Genomic DNA, 18,955 nt, shown 5'->3' with positions numbered 1-18,955 from the left:
AGACCCGATTCCAGAGAAGTGGAAGATGAAGACTATGAGGCTATAGGATGAAAATTCATGATAACTGATGGCAATGACAAACAGATAAGAAACGCCTAGCTAAAGCGAAATAGAGCAAAAACCTGATCTTTACCACATCTTTGATTAGGAAAGTATACCTTCCACATGCTGGCTTCCTTTCCATACACCACAGCCATGTTGTTGACTTTGTTCTGCTGGATGCTCCTCTTCTCCGTCTCGTTTAGTTCCTCTGAAACAAAGCCCATGAAGGAATTGTCTGGTGTGTGGGCTGAAAGCGTGCAAGTGTGAAAGTAGCAGAGTGATGAGGAAGGTGAAAAGAAAGCAGAAAGACAGAGGAAGACAAGAGAGGAACATACTTTTATTCTAATTGAGAGGAAGAGAAGAATGCAAGGAAAATCAGTCCATTCTTTCGCTCTATAGTTCAGTGACTGGAAGTATTATAACTCATGGGAGTCACTGAGCTGCTTCCTGTCGGTTATTTCAAAGAATAATGCATGGATTTGATATTATAAAATGTATGTTTTAAGCAATTCATGTGGTCTTCTCAGTGAGTTCAAGCAATTTGACATGATAAAAACCGACTGCAGAAATAATCCTCCGCTGCTGACTTCTTTTTGTAAGCCAACTGCTTATTATCCCCTTTTCTGCAGAGTGCATTCTCAAGTATTGAAGATCTGTAATAAAAGCAGGCCTGCCACGCTCTCATAAGTATGAAGGTTGAGTCACTCATTATAGCTCTGACCAGTCTGGAATGTGGGAGTCTACAATATGCTGAGCATTGTCAATATAATGATCCTGCTGCTGAGACGCTGAGGGCTGAATGTAAAAGCAAGAGACCGTTAAGCAGTCAATGATTCGGCCAGGAAGTGAAGAGACAAAAAGGTATCAGACCTTTTGTGCAGGTTATAAGAGGAAAAAACTGGACAAGAGAAGTGGTAGAGGTAGAACGAACACTGTGCTGAAAATAGAAATGAATGTGAACAACAGCCAAGACCTGTTAAAAGAAGTGAAAAGACTAGTTTAACATTTTCAGAAATTTTAAAAAGACAAAAAAAGGTGTTTTAATAGCATGAACGGCATATTTCCTATAGGGTGACTTTTTTTTTTTTTTGACAAGAACAATCAACTCTTTACAAACTGACAGATTAGAGGCTAGGTATCAAACGATAAGTAAAACACAGGATGATCTTACGGAACATGGTCATGTACTGCCGGGCGTTCAGGTTCCAGTAGCCCCAGTTGGTCCGATAGCCATGCAGGGTTGCGTACTCTTCATGGTTGTAAGCTGGCTCCGTCCCGAATGTGTCAATAACCCTGATGTGACATCTGTGAAGGTAGAGCAAAACACAGCAACACTTACATTAATTTTCAGTGCCAAGCCTCAATGCATTTCATTAGGAATCTATGTGATCGTAGGGAAAGTCATATTTTGTCAAGATTAATTGCAAAGAGGGTGAAATGTAACACGTCATTATTAAAGAAGGAGGAAGTTGGCAGAAAGCAATTAGAAAGAAAAAAGCAAAAACCTTATGATTCTGATAAAAGAGCGGTTTTCATTTTATTGCTAAATGTGCAAATTGTGCAGCCATCTTGAAATTTGGCAATTTCAAAGTGGCTGCGACTGTAGGCAGCGGCTTGATACAGCTCCAGACACATACACAAAATAAGTCGCTTTGAACGCTAGAAATTAGGCATCGATCCTGCATCTACGACCATCTGTGGGATGAGCGTTGGCCCATAGGCTGCATGTTGAAGTAAGGCTATGGCTGCTAATGCAGATAGGCTAATACTGACTAAATGCCAGCGGCTTCTGTACCTGGATTGTGCCGAGGCTGATTTTATTTTTATTTTTAGCAGAGGGCAAAATCTCCATACATTAACTTAATGTGTTGTTTTATTGAAAAAGGAGTGAAAATTTGTCTTTAGAGGACAAAGTACCGTTGAAAGTGCTTTGAGATTGTCAGTTGCAGTAGAAACCAATTATGTAAGAATAAAATCTATGTATTATTTGTTCACTTCTTTTAAAATTGAAATAAAACATAAAGAAGACAGCTCTGTCTTCCAGAGTGACTCTAAAAATGTTTTGAAATTTATTCGAACATGATACAAATATAAAGATAAAATAGTGCACAGTAACAAGAAGTGCATAAAAAAGAAGAGAACAAATACAGATATTTGTTTCAATTAACATATCATGCTCAAAATGGGGTAGGAAGAAGTGAAAACTTATTAACTCCTACCCCCTAAACACTTGAAAAACTTACAGTCCTACTGTTATTAAAAAATCAGAGCCAAGTGAAAGTCAAAGTGCCCGTCAGCAGTTACTAATATTTAACATTTCCCTTTTTATGCTGGTTTGTCTTTTCAAACCCTTACACCGGGTTGTTATCTTTAATACACACTTTTTTGCTTTCTCTCACTCATATGTCTATCTCTATTGAAAATGACCTCCTTATATTTTCTTTTGAATTGTATTAAACTATTGCTTTGTTTTAAATCTTCGTTTAAGTTGTTCCATAACTTTACACCTTTAATTGAAATACAGAAGCTTTTTCTTGTTGTTCGCAACTTGCGCATCTTTAAGTTTGAGTAACTCCTTAAATTATACCCCACTTCTCTTTCAGAAAACATGCTCTGTATGTGCTCAGGTAACAACTTCTTAGATACTTTGAACATAAATTGAGCCATTTTAAATTCTACAAGCTTGTCAAATTGGAGAATTCTGGATTTTTTTGAAGAGTGGGTTTGTATGCTCATAATAACTAATATTATGGATGATTCTAATGGCTCGTTTGTGTGGGATGGTTACCGGATGTAAAGAGCTCTTGTAATTAACTCCCCACACTTCACAGCAATATGATAGATATGGTCAAATCAGAGAGTTATATAGGATATGAAGTGATTCAGCATTCAATACATGTCTAGCTCTAGCCAATATAGATATGCTTCTACTGAGTTTACCCTGTAAATGTTTAATATGAGGTTTCCGATCTATTATTACGCCGAGAAACTTATTAGCAAATACCCTTTCTAGAGTTACGTCCTCTATTTGAACTTGGATTTCAGTATTTTTGTAACAAAGTTACAAAGCAACAGGTTTTAAACGTTACATTGCCAGTGCCAAGCAAAAAATGCTCCTGCATAAGTGGACATGTTGCTTGTTAGGTTTATTCAATGATGATTATAAAATTAATGTGTGCTTATAAAACATTTGTGCGAGGGGATGCTCCACTCCTGTCTCTTGATCCAGTCAGGAGACCCTCCTGCCTCGTCATTCTGATGGAGCATTCTGTCTTCATGAACTGATCAGTTGTTCTGTCAGAACAATACTCTGTTTGTAACCATGCGTCATGTTCTGTTAATAAAAGATGGCTGCAGGAGGGGATTCTGAGAAGGAAAGCTTGAAGTTGGGTTGGGCTTTTCCTTCCGCTCCTGCAGAAGCTGCTTGAATCTCTTTCCTGTGTAGACTCAATTTCTATTTATTTGCAAATCTACATTTTCTGAATCCAACATGGCTGCAAACCTAGTAGGATTATTAAGACAACTAATTCCAGCCACCTAAGTGTGTAAAGTTTTGCTCGTATTGCTTGCTGTCACTATCTAGATCTCGGGAGAGCAGAGCGGATTTATTTTATGTGATTCTCAACAGCTTCTGACTCTGTACTGTTTCTGCTTGTTCCCACTTCGTTCTCCCATCATCCTGTCTGCTCAAAGCCTGCTTCCACTCTGTTCAGTCATCATCTGTCTTCTCAGGCGTGTAAACGTTGGGTCCTGCTTGTTCTGCCTTTATCTGCCTCCTTAAGCCGGCTAATTGTCTGCTTCAGTCGTCACCTGTCTGTTCAAGCTTGCTAACTATCTGCCTGCTTGACATTCGTTCCAAACTGTTTGCAATAAACTTTTTAAATGCTCTCCACATACCTTATATCAAAGATTTTATATAATTTTCTGCTACCAATGGCTTAGCCGTAGGGACATACAGAGAGAAATGATCAATGGCGGCTGGTGGAGTTTTCACCAGAGGGGGCTATAATTTAAAATAGAGGTATACCAAAAACCAATCAAACGCACACTTAGATATATAAGTTATCACACCAGTATATTTATATGAATGCCAACAACAAATAACATGATAAAAACAAAACATAATTTAATGTCCAGGTTTACTTTTTGTCCATAAATCTTTCCCTTCTGAGGCTGTGAAGGTTAATCTGTGTTTTCCATGCTCCAATATTGGGTCACAAACCAAAAAAATAATGAACCGGTTTAATAATGGAGAAGCTATTAGTCAGCTTTATATTCTTTAATATCTAAAAACTATTTATTTTCTGAAAATGTGTTTATTTAAGAGCAACTATGAAAATAAACAAACAACTAAAAAAAGTCGACTATATTCTATTATTTTCCATGTGAATCCCAAACTTTTTTTTTTTATTCTTCTTTGCCTTTTCTGGAAAGTGCTTTAAATCAGTCCTAGCTGTCTTTATCCATGCTGGATCAGATCCTGATGTTTGAAAAAGGAGGCAGGGAAAGCAGGATAAAGCCTTAGCCTCGCTGCACGCAGTTAGCCGCACTGCATGCAGTTAGCCTCGCTGCATGCAGTTAGCCTCGCTGTATGCAGTTAGCCTCGCTGCATGCAGTTAGCCTCGCTGTATGCAGTTAGCCTCGCTGTATGCAGTTAGCTTCGCTGCATGCAGTTAGCCGCACTGCGTGCAGTTAGCCTCGCTGCGTGCAGTTAGCCTCGCTGCGTGCAGTTAGCCGCGCTGCGTGCAGTTAGCCTCGCTGCATGCAGTTAGCCTCGCTGCATGCAGTTAGCCTCGCTGCATGCAGTTAGCCTCGCTGCATGCTGTTAGCCTCGCTGCACGCAGTTAGCCGCGCTGCACGCAGTTAGCCGCGCTGCACGCAGTTAGCCTCGCTGCATGCAGTTAGCCTCGCTGCAGGCAGTTAGCCTAGCCTTGGAGCTAAACCAGGTCCTGGAAAAAGACGTTTCTGCACCATTTCTCTCTCGTTTGTATTGCAGAGGAGCTGCTGCGCGTGGAAAACTTTTGACGAGAGTCAATGTGCAAAGATTTTTGCCCCCTATGTTGGACATACGTCACCGATCTGATGAAAAATTAAACAACGCTTAATATTAAATATTTTTCATGCACATTAAAAAAATAAATATCAATATATTTTGAAATATTTCAAATTTTAATTTAAAATAAAATAATAAATATATATATAATCAGGCTCATTGGCAGGGTGGGGCAGACAAGGTAAAGTTGGACTTCTAAGATTTCAAACAGTTATTACCAGATAACTCATTAATTTCACCAACATCAATTAATTATTGTGTTATTATCTAGTAAAATGCAGTTCATTATTTGATATATAACAGAAAATCAAACCTAGAAGATAAGACAATCTTCTTAACTGAATTCTTATTTATGTGTAGCTTGACTTCAGTTTTATAAAGCTTTAGTTACTTGATCATTAGTTAAAATTTACTTTGTAAGCCGTTGGTAGGTGGTGGCGAATAATAGAAACTGTTATGTGCTAACCTAATGCTAATTACCCATAAAAAGTCTCCATTGTTACATAGTAACATACAATTGTAATAATTACATGCATGTAATTACTTAATCAATTTAGGGGTAATTACCAAATAAGGTTTTTCTTGTTACCAAGTAAAATTATGTGACTTGCTATGTTATTAAATGTTTATTGATGTACTGTAAAAGTATATGTCTCCTGTGGAACCAACTACCAGTTTTAGTCCGTGAGGCAGACACCCTGTCTACTTTTAAGGCTAGGCTTAAAACTTTCCTTTTTGATAAAGCTTCTAGTTAGAGTGGCTCAGGTTATCCTGATCTATCTCTATAGTTCTGCTGCTATAGGCTTAGACTGCTGGAGGACATAGGGACCCCTTTTTCATCATTCTGCTTCATTCTATCTCTATTCTCCCACTCTGCAGAATCTGTTAGTTCAATCTCTAACGTTCTGCTCTCTCTGCTTTTTCTCATAGTACACTGAAAAAAATAATGCAACTGCTTTTGGCATTTACTTAATCATTTTTAGTTACTTTTAACTCAATTGTTTTAATGTCCTACCCAGCTAATATGAAACAATTGTATTAAAGTAACTAAATATGATTAAGTAAATGCCAAAAACGGTTGCATTATTTTTCTCATAGTAGCTTCATCTGGTCTGTTCCTGTTTGGCTGTGACTCCATCCTGGAGAGAAATATCAGCTGTGCTGCTGCCATCAACACCTTTGTTTCTAGATGTTGGAGCTTGGCCTGTTTTCCAGTGTAGTCCTGTTTCTCTGACTGTGACTAACTGGATGTGCTCTCTTCATCCTCTGACATGGGAGCTGGCTTGGAGACAGACGGACGGACGGTCGGTTATAAATATTTTGCATTTATTTTCCAGTCGGTTAGTTGGCAAAAAAAACTTCTCTGAGGGTAAAACTATTTGAGATTTTCAGACAAAAGAGAAAAAAGTAGAGATTTTTCAGATAAGAACAAGAGAAGCATATCAGCAGTAGAGTTTAAAAGCTATTTAGAATTTAGCAAACTGGATAAGGTTCTTTATTCTAAAGCATCAATGTTCACTGCTTAGTTTTATCCTATTTATGGAACCGATAAAAAAACCCAAAAATCCTTCAGATTTTGTTTTAAGAGCCACGGAAAGCCAACAGTGAATTATTTATAACATATGTTAGTTTCACTTGCATCTGCCTTGTTTTTCACCCTCTGCATTGTCACATTTCCCGTTAAGATGAGGCATTCCCAAAGGGTAGAAAATGGTGGCGGGAAGAAGGGATCAGCAGAGGAGTAGCTGAGCTGAATATCTATTCAGAGATCAAAGTGGAGGGCTAATCTGGGTTAAATGGCTGCTCAGCTAGGCTCAGCGGCTCTCTCATCATGGCGGGGTGGTATGTTGTTACGTGATGTAATGTGTGGCAAGAACATAGGGTATATTGTTATAACTGTACTTGATGTAATAAGAAGTTTAGGAAATAATACACAATCTACTATTTTTCCTTAATATGCAAAGCATGGATGCAGTCAGTCAATATGTTTATCGCCATGAAATTACAGCTCCTCCCTTTGATTAAGCAGCTCTCTGAAAGCTTTGCTGTCATAGTGCAGCTTTCTGGTGAAGATCCTCAGTCATCCAGGTCAGAGTCATTCTAAAAATGTCAAAATCAATCCTCTGGACTTTGTTTCCAAGTTTGAAGAGGTTTCTCTTCCATCCAGGAAGCTTTTCCAATTGAAAATAGTCAGAAATAGCGTTGAGTTCCAGGTTTTATAGAGTGGACAATAAACAAAGCCTCGTTTTTCTTTAATAAACATGCAAATTGAACTGGAGGAACGGGTCCATCCCTTTGGAATGGGGGTCGTTCGGCTTCAGCGGTCCAATGACAGATGGAGGCGGTTCACTCTGTCTTTTTCCAGGACCTGGTTTGGCTACAAGGCTAGGCTAACTGCATGCAGCGAGGCTAAAGCCTTGTTTATGCTCACAAACCAGCTTGTCTTCTGCATGTTTGTCACAGTTAACACAGATACCCCCGCCTCTCCAAAATTGTAGGTGACCACAGACAGTACTGCAGATAGAGTTGCAAGGAGGAGAGAAAGGAGGCCTCTGATTGGTCAGATCTACATGCTCCCGACTCCCGTTTCCTGTTTGGTACCTTACCGTCTCGGCCGTATCAAGACCCACAGCTAGTTCCTGATTGGCCCTCTTTTGGCGTGGAATAACATAGCACAGACCACGCTTCAATATTGGGCACAGATCAAAAATATCTGCATCAAACATCAGGATCTGATCCAGCGTGGATAAAGACAGTTAGGACTGATTTAAGGAACTTTTAGAAAAGGCAAAGAAGGATGAACAATCTGGGATTCACATGGAAAAATTTTTTAGATGTTTTTTAAATTGCATAGTTGCTCTTAAATAAATACATTCTCAGAAAATTAATAGTTTTTATATATTAAAAAATATAAAGCTGACTAATAGCTTCTCAATTATTAAACTGGTTCATTATTTCTTTTAGGTTTGTGACCCAATATTGGAGCATGCAGAACACAGATTTACCTTTCTAAAGCCTCCGAAAGGAAACATTTATGGACAAAAACTAAACCTGTATATGAATTCACATAATTTGATTAGGATTTGTTGGGCTACTGTATAAAGCCTGGAAGTATTTCTGACATTTTGAATTGAAAAAAGCGAAACATCCTCAAACTTGGAAGTCCAGTGGATCGTTGTTTAACTTTTTGGATTGTGATTCAGTGTTTTCTTGGTCATTGGGTTCTTTTCCATTTTGTGTCATTCTAGTTGTTTTCTAGCTATATTTAAGCAGTGTTGTATCTTTTCAGTTACTCTCTGTCCCCCCCTTGTGTCAGTTTCATTTTCCCTTCTAGTTAATTATCCACACCTGCTCTCTATTAGCCGATTAGCCCTTCTTTGTTCTTTCTCACATATATACACCTCCTGTGCAGTTCCTCTTTGCTGGATTCTCTTCCTTCTTACGTTAGTTCTCTGAGTGTCTTCTAGTTCTTGATTCCTCAGTTTCTTGCCTGTTGTTTCTGGATTATTTGCATCAACATCTTCATTAAATCTGCAAGAAATCCTCTCTGCCTCTTAGTGAAACATCCATCAGACTTGACGCTGACGTCATTTCATTTCATTTTTTACACAAGTCTGCAAAATCTGTAACAAAAGTATGTTCTGAACAGGAGGTGTTAACTGGTCTAAGCAGAAAATGATGTCAATTTTGTTCCTCAAAATTAAGGTCATTTACATTTACAGGTCATTTATAATTTGATCTTTGCTGCTATAGTTTGTGTGGGTGTAAATAATTCCCTCATCTATCATTTATCTCCTATTACTAGCGGAAACACTGTTACTTTCCTTTAGCATGAAAGAATCCTTTGTTGTATCAGAGCAGTAAATTCAGCAAACAGGAGAGAATCAATATCCTGGTCCAATTATTAGATGAGTGATTTAAAACAGAAACCTACCTGCTTTCAGCCTTTCTGACACATTTACATGAGTTCATCTAATACTACACACCCAACAGGAGGGCATTTTGTTTCATTATTTACACGCTACAGAGGCTTAGTGATTTAGAGTGGCTGCTGGTGCAAACTTAAACTAAGGTAATTATAGGGACTTGAAAGGAAGGGGGTTATATATCTCAGACCATGTATTTAATTAGCCTGTGTTGTGTGCAAGACTGAACCAGAGCAAGAACGGGAGAGAGGGGGGGGGGGGGGGGGGGGGGGTAGGTAAGTCAATGACCTTAGGGTCTTTTTAGTAAAGATAAATGTTTGCAGCAGTAAGACACCAGGAGACATTATAGGAGAGGAAAAGAATCAAATGCTTTAGCCGCTATTTAGATAATGAAAAAGAGATGGAGCCTATTTTTATCTATACTTCAGACATTTTAAGAAAAGTGTATTATTGGGAAGGATAGGGGCGTGATTTAAACATGCTCCGTCATCTCCGGACCAGCCCCGGAGCTGACGACTCGGTTCTGCTGCACTGCAGGCGACCAAAATCACGAACGATTTTGAAATTCCTCCCAGACATTTTTTAGGTCTGAAAAGTAGGACATGTCCAGGAAAAAGAGGATGTCTGGTCCCCCTGCCATATCAACAATCTGATGTTTCAGAGAGTGAGTGCTTGTTGCTATGATGCGTCTTTGCTCAGCAGCTTGGCTCGTTATAAACCAACCAATCAGAGCACAGCTCATCTAAATATTCATGATCAAACCATAAAAGGAAGAAAACCTGTGGTTTCATTCTAGGGCTTTTAACCAGGCTGCATTAGGGCTCATAGAACAGATAATAGGACATTTTCAGCCCCACCAATGTTACACACCCTATTAGAGACCTGAAGGACCAGATACCCTATAGAATCATTTATCACCCTATTAGAGACCTGAAGGACCAGATACCCTATAGAATCATTCTATCACCCTATTAGAGACCTGAAGGACCAGATACCCTATAGAATCATTCTATCACCCTATTAGAGACCTGAAGGACCAGATACCCTATAGAATCATTCTATCGCCCTATTAGAGACCTGAAGGACCAGATACCCTATGGAATCATTCTATCACCCTATTAGAGACCTGAAGGACCAGATACCCTATAGAATCATTTATCACCCTATTAGAGACCTGAAGGACCAGATACCCTATAGAATCATTCTATCACCCTATTAGAGACCTGAAGGACCAGATACCCTATAGAATCATTCTATCACCCTATTAGAGACCTGAAGGACCAGATACCCTATAGAATCATTCTATCACCCTATTAGAGACCTGAAGGACCAGATACCCTATAGAATCATTTATCACCCTATTAGAGACCTGAAGGACCAGATACCCTATAGAATCATTCTATCACCCTATTAGAGACCTGAAGGACCAGATACCCTATAGAATCATTCTATCACCCTATTAGAGACCTGAAGGACCAGATACCCTATAGAATCATTCTATCGCCCTATTAGAGACCTGAAGGACCAGATACCCTATGGAATCATTCTATCACCCTATTAGAGACCTGAAGGACCAGATACCCTATAGAATCATTCTATCACCCTATTAGAGACCTGAAGGACCAGATACCCTATGGAATCATTCTATCACCCTATTAGAGACCTGAAGGACCAGATACCCTATGGAATCATTCTATCACCCTATTAGAGACCTGAAGGACCAGATACCCTATAGAATCATTCTATCACCCTATTAGAGACCTGAAGGACCAGATACCCTATGGAATCATTCTATCACCCTATTAGAGACCTGAAGGACCAGATACCCTATAGAATCATTCTATCACCCTATTAGAGACCTGAAGGACCAGATACCCAATAGAATCATTCTATCACCCTATTAGAGACCTGAAGGACCAGATACCCTATAGAATCATTCTATCACCCTATTAGAGACCTGAAGGACCAGATACCCTATAGAATCATTCTATCACCCTATTAGAGACCTGAAGGACCAGATACCCTATAGAATCATTCTATCGCCCTATTAGAGACCTGAAGGACCAGATACCCTATGGAATCATTCTATCACCCTATTAGAGACCTGAAGGACCAGATACCCTATAGAATCATTCTATCACCCTATTAGAGACCTGAAGGACCAGATACCCTATGGAATCATTCTATCACCCTATTAGAGACCTGAAGGACCAGATACCCTATGGAATCATTCTATCACCCTATTAGAGACCTGAAGGACCAGATACCCTATAGAATCATTCTATCACCCTATTAGAGACCTGAAGGACCAGATACCCTATAGAATCATTCTATCACCCTATTAGAGACCTGAAGGACCAGATACCCTATAGAATCATTCTATCACCCTATTAGAGACCTGAAGGACCAGATACCCTATAGAATCATTCTATCACCCTATTAGAGACCTGAAGGACCAGATACCCTATAGAATCATTCTATCAGCCTAATAGAGACCTGAAGGACCAGATACCCTATAGAATCATTCTATCAGCCTAATAGAGACCTGAAGGACCAGATACCCTATAGAACAGGGGTGCCCAACCAATCAATCGCGATCTACCAGTCGATCGCGGGCGGAGTTTCAATCGATCGTGAGAAGTTTTACAATGTAGACCTATTTATGGCTATGACAAAAAAAAAAAATTTTTAAAAACACTAATCAAATCATTGATCACGAGAGGCCAATGTTTATTTTCATAATAATAAAATGAAAAATTAAAAGTATGCAGGGAACCTTTTTTTTATGCATGCTGATTGCTGGGCGTGGTTTGCCACTGTTGCTAAGGTGTTACTAGGGACTCTAAAGCGCAAAGAGGAATCTGAAGAGTTAATAAGATAATGACATCTATCACAGCTGATGGGGCTCCATCTATGGTTGGAAGCACATACATGTTTAAGCCGGAATGATTTGTTATTTAAATATAATTTCCCTATGACTTTAAATTCTGTTTAAAGTAATGGATTATAATTTCAAATGTCTCCTGGTTGTTGGTTTTCTTTATTTGGACCTCGCTGATTTTTAACTGGTTTCTCCTGCCTTAGAGAGTTTCACAGAGCTCTGTTTAATTGTTAGCTTTCCAAGACTGAGGATATCTGTTCTTCCAACAAGTTTATGGTGATATTAGGCCTTTTTCCTGCACATTAGGGAACTATTTACAATAATACCTCCACTAAACCTCCCATCAGACCAAGCTGTACCTTTAAGTTTCAATGATTTGTTAAATAGGGTTACTCTAACATAGCAGCAGGAATATTACATGAGAAGTTTGTCTAGATAGACAGTATAATCATATACCTCAGGAACTTTAAAGACTGTTAGACCCTCAACAGTAAATGTGTGGAAGAACAAAAGACTTTAAAAACACAAAAAATCCCATCTTTGTAGAGACAGTCAGGATCATGACTTCTCTGTAACAACTACAGCAGAAAAGTGAACAAAGCGAGAAATTAGGCGCTGACTTCCGTGGTTCGTCTGCTGGAAATGTGGGGGTTTGTGTCTTTTGTGTGAGCGAAGGACAAATCGTTACAAGATAAGGCAGCCAAATAGGAAACATACTGGGAAAATACCTCCCAATTCCACCAGTAATGCATTTCTCTAGCTCATAATTGGATTTTAAAAATACATGGAGTGGAACTTTAAAAGTGGTTCCAGAGGCTTTCTACTCTTCAGTTCCCTAAAATCTCTGCATCTCTATTCTCTTGACTCCTGTTTGTTATATATATATTTCTATATTTTATCCAGCCTCATAGACAAATAAAATACTATTGCAGCCCATTGTTTAAACTTTCCAAGCTGCAGTTATAAACAAGAAAACCATTTAAAAACTCATATTTCAGAGGTTTGTTGAAGGAAACTGGGATCCAGAAGGAGAAAATATTTGGACTCTCAGTCTTATTTGATTGTGAGGCAACAGCATGAAACAGGCCTGAGGCGGAAATGCCTTCATGTTGCTTCACTTTCAGGGATGTGCAGCTGATTATTTTCCTTCAGTTTATTCTGGCAGTTTAAATTTTTATTTTTTTTTGGGTGTTAATTCTTTTTTTTTTTGCCTCTTCGTCATGCCTGTCATGGCCTAGATTCCAGGATGTTGAAACTCTGTGTCAATGCCAAAAGCCATTAAGGACACTTTTTTTCTGGCAGCAATCCCTCACAGACACAGGAAGTTTCCCTCCCCATTTAACAAATATAGTATCATCTTCCGAATCAAAGGTAAAATGAAGTAAAGAGCATGTTGGGTTTTCAATTCCCTCTATGCCCTAATCCTGTTTTGACCCCAAGAGGGACTTTAGCATGTGTTTCGACTCCTAAGTGGGAACTTTAAAATGCTTTTGTCACCCAGGGGGGCAGTTTAGCACATGCTTCGGCCCCAAGAGGGCAGTTTTGTTTGCTTTTTGGCTCGTAGGAGGGAACTTTAGAGCTTATCACAGGTTTTAGCTTCCAATGGGACAGTTTAGCACTCGTTTTGGCTCCAGAGACGGCACTGTGCCATATGGTTTTCACCAAATGGGTCCAAAGAGGGGAGTTTAGGTGGCTCGGGCATCTGGTTAGGATGCCTTCTGGACGCCTCCTTGGGGAGGTGTTCTGGGCACGGGGAGACCCAGAGGGAGACGCAGGAGGGACTATGTTTCTCGGCTGGCCTGGGAATGCCGTGGGATTCCCCCAGAGGGACGTATGGGCTTCTCTACTGAAGCTTCTACCCCCGCAACCCAACACCTGTTCAGCGGAAGAGGATCGATTGGTGGATGGATGAATGGGTCGCAAGAGGGAGCGAGCCCTGTGCCCCCCACTGCAAGTGCATACAGATCACTAACCTTGATCTAAACTCAGTCCTAAGCCTAACCATGAGCAAAAAATAAAGTGAGGACCAGCAACATGTCTTTACTTTGGTGCAAGGGGTCCTCAGTTTGATAGTGAAATCAGAAAAATGGTTCTCTCTTTGGTGCCAAAACAGAAGCATAGGAAGTGTAGCCTGGTGAGACCATCCTGATCTCGCGAGCTTTCAAGGTTTCACTCGCTGATCAGTCTGGAGACTCTCCGTTGAAGAAAATTTGGAGCCGTTCACCAAACGAACGTCCAATCAGCATTGGCTTTGAGGCGGGTTGAGGTGTGACGCAACGAGAAGCGCGACAGTTCAGTCTAAAGAACATGGCGGCTTCAGCCAATGAAACTAGCGTTAGCGTGGCTATCGAGCAAGTTTTATGGGAATTACAGAGTATTTCTTCACTGAAAGAAGAGCAAAACACTGATCTGGAGGCTTTTCTCAGAGGAAAAGATGTTTTTGCTCTTCTCCCGACTGGTTTCACCAAGAGCTTGATCTATCAATTGGCTCCTCTTCGTCGTCGCTCTGTTAGTACGTCATATGCTTCGTTGATCTGATTGGTTTATTTGGCCCGTCTATCACCAACATAGGCCAATCAGCTAACCGGTATTTTCGCCCCTTCCCAAAATTACTTCAACAGAAGGTTTCCAGATGGATATGCGGAGCAAATGCATCTGGCGGAGTCAGGTTATAGGAAGTGGACCTCTCCATTTAACTATAACAAAATCACACACACATCTTTACTGTCCTTCCTGCTTTAGCATCTCTCTCCTGATCACAGTTAGCCTAGAATGATCATAACAGCATCTTGAAGCTCCTAAAAATGTGGTCTGTTGTCAAACAATGTGTGTGAGTAATGTTGTGTGGAGAAATGGGCGCAGGGTGATGATTTCATGTGCTTGTATAGGACAATTGTTAAGTTTTAAGTATTTAATATGCGTCCAACATTATACTTCATGTCATATCTAATGATCTTGGTGCTGATGACTGGCTTCATTACTCTTTCCATTTGCCTGTCTAACTCTGTCCACCTGCTCCTGCCTCTATTTAAGGCGCTTTCATCCAGTCATCAGGGCCAGATTATCTTGTTCTCTTGTGCCAGTGGTGAGAGCTATTTTAGTGTGACCTGACCTGTTCTTCCTCTCAACCACTGAGCCTTCCTGTTCTGTTACGATCTGTTTGCCTGACCAAGCGTCAGACTCCTGGACCTCTGAGCCTGCCTGTTCTGATCTGTTTGCCTGACCTGGCTCCGGAATACTGCATGTTCTCCAGTGCTTCACCATCTGGGACACTGTGGGAGGCGCCCGACGTATCTCGTTGGCAGGCCACTGGATGGATCCTAACTTGTTCTCAGGGCATGGGCTGAAGTTGTAAACCAGGTTAGTGACTCACGTTCATAACCTTCCTCCATTAGATTTATGTGGTCACTAATCTGTGTTTCTGTCCTGCAGAGTTTCCAGCCTCAGAGGCCCTAATCGCTGCTTTTAAATAAATGCTTTTTGAGTTAATCCACCATCTGTCTGGCCTTGAATACTCGGTCCTGTTCTTAACCCTGACATCATGTTGTGATGTTAAACTTGCTGTGTGATGGAATTGGGATTGACAGATATTGCTGTGGCAGTTTATGTGTTTGCTGTTAGCCATGTTGTCGTCCGTTTTCTTTAAGTAATATTGATTTGAATGTTTCCAGTTTTTACTGAAGCCGATGCAACAGTAAGTTTCTAACATAAAAAAAATAGCAAACAGAATAAGATATAGTCGTATACATACATGTAATCGCAAGTTTTTATTAGTCTAAAATTACAACCATAAAACCTGCCCATGTGGGAATTTAATGAAATAGATTAAGCTTGAAATAAAAAAAACACATAAATACATGAGATCAACTCAACTGTTCTGCAGTAGCCTCAAAATTCAGATTATGTTCTGCTTTATGGTGGTTTTTCAAGAGTTAAGTTATGAATAATCTCTATCATTCATAAAAAAAAATGAAAGATAGAATGGCTTGTTAAACCCTAAAAATAGCTAGGTTATTCCTTTAATAGACATGTTTTTATTTATTTTATAGATTTTAAGACAGGATTTTTTATAGAAATTTTCTAAATTTTGAAATGATATCTTCTGATAAAGAGAACATTTATATACATGTTTAAGCCAGATTGATTTGACATTTAAATACGACTTTCCTACGACTTTAAATGTTTCGGATACCCTTCCTGGCCACCGGATATTTCAGTTGCACTTTGTTTAAAGCAGACTTGGTCACTAACTTGTGTTTCTTGAGGGAGAGACCCATGTGTTGCTTCATCTGTTGCAGGCCGTGGTAGTCCGTGTAAATGAGGTCAAAGGGCAGCGGACCAGTGAGTGGGCAGCTACCTCTACCAGGAGGCACTCCGAGAAACCTGAAAGAGACGCAAATAAAACACAGAATTTACGAAGAACAGAGACTTTATGTCGGATAAGGAAGGATGAGCTGGAGAGCCATGAAGAACAGAGACGAGACTTCAGCCTCCAGCAAACATCCATCACTCTCTCATTGCTTTTGGCCCAGACAGACAGAAAAGGTTAACAAGGCATGAAAGCAATTTAATCAAAAAGAGATGAGTATGAACTTATGTCATGATCAGAATGTATGTGGAGGCAAACACTAAACATTATGCAAAAAGGTTTAGAGAAATGGCCGACCCCTAAACAATAATAGCAGAACTCAATCATTCCATGAACTCAAGGCCTGGATGACTTTTTATTTTTTATGTAAATCTAATTTAAGAGAAAAAAACTATATTCTTTATGATAGAAAGGCAAATTCATAAATACTATTATATTCTTTGTTTCTAAATGTAACGGGTATTGGATATACACATGAGATTCTTGCTAAAATATGTTTCATAATTTTCCTGCGATGGGTGGTTTTTCACGCCCCCTACTGGTGGTCTATAAATATGACAGGAAGCCGAAAATTAGCAAATTAAATATTGTTAAATATTAACAAATTAAATTATTGCTTTTAAATACATATTTAGCTCGAAACTAAATATTTAACAAACTTAATATTTATTTTGCAAATTATTATTGTTTTATTTATTTATTTTCTTTTTTACAGTCTCCTGTCTGGCAATGATGCCAAAAAGAGCCCAACTTTCACAAGTGTAGCAGTACGGCAATTGCCATATTGCTCCACTTGTTTCTTGCATATAAATTGCTTTATTATAATTATGTTAAGTTTTACAGTTTATATGGACACTGCAATGTAAATAGAGCAGAAAAACAGAAGAAGAAAAAGGAAAAAAAGAGAAAAGATGAAAGAAAGAAGAGAAAGGAGACAATGACAAAACATTTTCAGTCTGCTTCATCACCTGTAACGAGATTAAAAAAGAACAGCACAACCGAAAGACACGGTACGAGATATACAATAAAGCAACACCTTGAAACTATCGCTAAAGTAATATTATTAAGTCTGACATGTACTCTGTGTTACCTGAAGATATGAATGTGGGGTTTCTGTTTGGAAGTGAATCTCTAAGTACCTGAAGCCTAGCACCTGTAGTTGTTTATGAGGGTGAACTTGTTCATGTAAAGTTTATCCATAGAGAAAATGCTCAGTAGTGGTTGTGGAGAGCCGAAGAGGCGCCCCCCCCCCCAGAGCACTGAGTCCAGCGCTGGGAGACCCAAAGCCCCAGGCGCCCAAAGGGACCCCAAGAGCGAAGGCACCAAGGCGGATTTAATTTGCAAATTAAATATTTTGTTTTTTTAAATAAATATTTAGCTCCAAACTAAATATTTATTTAACAAATTGAGTTTTTTCTAAATGAATGAATGAATGACACAGTTAAGAAATGACTTACCATACTATAACCATAACCATAAATATTGCGCCTAGTTTTTGACTGCCTAACTTTACAAATGGCGCCCCGTACACTTTGGTTATTTTTCTTAATATATTCGGGCAAGTTGCTGTTTCTTGTTATTACAGCAACGTTCATTTTTACCATCAAAATATCCATATTTTTTAAAATGTTACAAATGTAATAAGGTCTTGTCCTGGATTCCAATAACGTTATTGGCTTGAAATTTGGATTTTCAAAGGATTTCACTGATTGCGCTATAATAGGTTAACATAACAATACAACTCTGAACAAATAGTTTCTAAAATAGGAAGTTCTCAATGATAAACGTAAAAGTGCAGCCATGTGTATCCGTGGTGCACGATGGTGCAGCTCTGCTGCTGTTATAGTTTTCCTTCAGATCAATTCTGGCAAAGGATGATATTTTGCTCATGTACGGCTTCAGGTTTTCAAGGTCTGATCATGAAAAAGAGCCCCGTTAGCGTTAGCGTCGTCCATCTGTGGATCTGCCTCTGCTGATTGCTCCACTCAGGGCTGCATGGCGCAATATGGAGGCTGCGTGTTCATCCATGGCAGATAAAGCAGCGGCTCCTCCTCCTGATGCAAACATCTTTCTGGCTCCTCATTTTTAATCTGACTACTTTTTATGACCTCTTCAGTCCTTTGCTCTGAATCATAGTTGGTTGCTTTCTGTTATCAGCTTATTCAGGCGTTTCATTCTGTTCAGAGGGAAACAGAATGAAACGCCACATAAGCTACATGCTAGATTACAGGGGATTCAATTCAGGCACAAAACTAAAAGAGATTTTGTGAAAGTAATAAAAATGAAAATCTGAAAATAACTAATAATAAATAATAATTAGCATTTAACCACCTAGAGGCCATGGTGTTAAAGGAGAAGGTTATTTTCTCTCTCATCTTAACTAGTTTTCAGCCTTAAACAGGTTCTGACCAAACAATGAACCTGAATAACAGCAGCTGTTCTTTCCTTGCAAAAGCAGCCCACAGTATGATGCTGCCATCACCGGGAATACAGGTGGAAGGGATCAATTTCCAAAGTCTGTTTAAATGTTTTCCACCAATATGGTGTTTTGCATTGAACTTTGATCTGATCTAACTAGATCGGAGGTCTTCAACAAGGGTTCTGCGTCCCCTAGGGGGTCCACAGAGGTACTGCATGGAGGTTGCAAAAGCTTTTTTATATCCCCCCTGCAATTTTTCCCCACT

At 39.4% G+C, this 18,955-nt stretch overlaps 1 protein-coding gene across 5 annotated transcripts in view; it reads right to left on the bottom strand.

Moving 5' to 3' along the window:
• The window catches only part of LOC119774231 (alpha-1,6-mannosylglycoprotein 6-beta-N-acetylglucosaminyltransferase B-like), a 226,576-nt gene that overhangs the window by 24,176 nt on the left and 183,445 nt on the right, over nt 1-18,955 (bottom strand). For 3 of the 5 annotated variants that reach the window (XM_038271639.1, XM_038271640.1, XM_038271644.1), the window contains 3 exons: nt 16,154-16,285; nt 1,214-1,347; nt 159-289 (listed from right to left, as the gene is read on the bottom strand). In XM_038271639.1, coding sequence (XP_038127567.1) covers nt 159-289; nt 1,214-1,347; nt 16,154-16,285 — 397 coding nt within the window. The remainder of the gene's footprint in view (nt 1-158; nt 290-1,213; nt 1,348-16,153; nt 16,286-18,955) is intronic. The other 2 variants (XM_038271642.1, XM_038271643.1) reach the window with 1 other exon arrangement.

This window comes from Cyprinodon tularosa, unplaced genomic scaffold (assembly GCF_016077235.1).
Source record: "Cyprinodon tularosa strain WSP-4 unplaced genomic scaffold, ASM1607723v1 ctg801, whole genome shotgun sequence".
Classification (NCBI taxonomy): Eukaryota; Metazoa; Chordata; class Actinopteri; order Cyprinodontiformes; family Cyprinodontidae; genus Cyprinodon; species Cyprinodon tularosa.
Note: the sequence above shows the minus strand (reverse complement) of the source record. Positions and strands in the feature narration are given on the sequence as shown.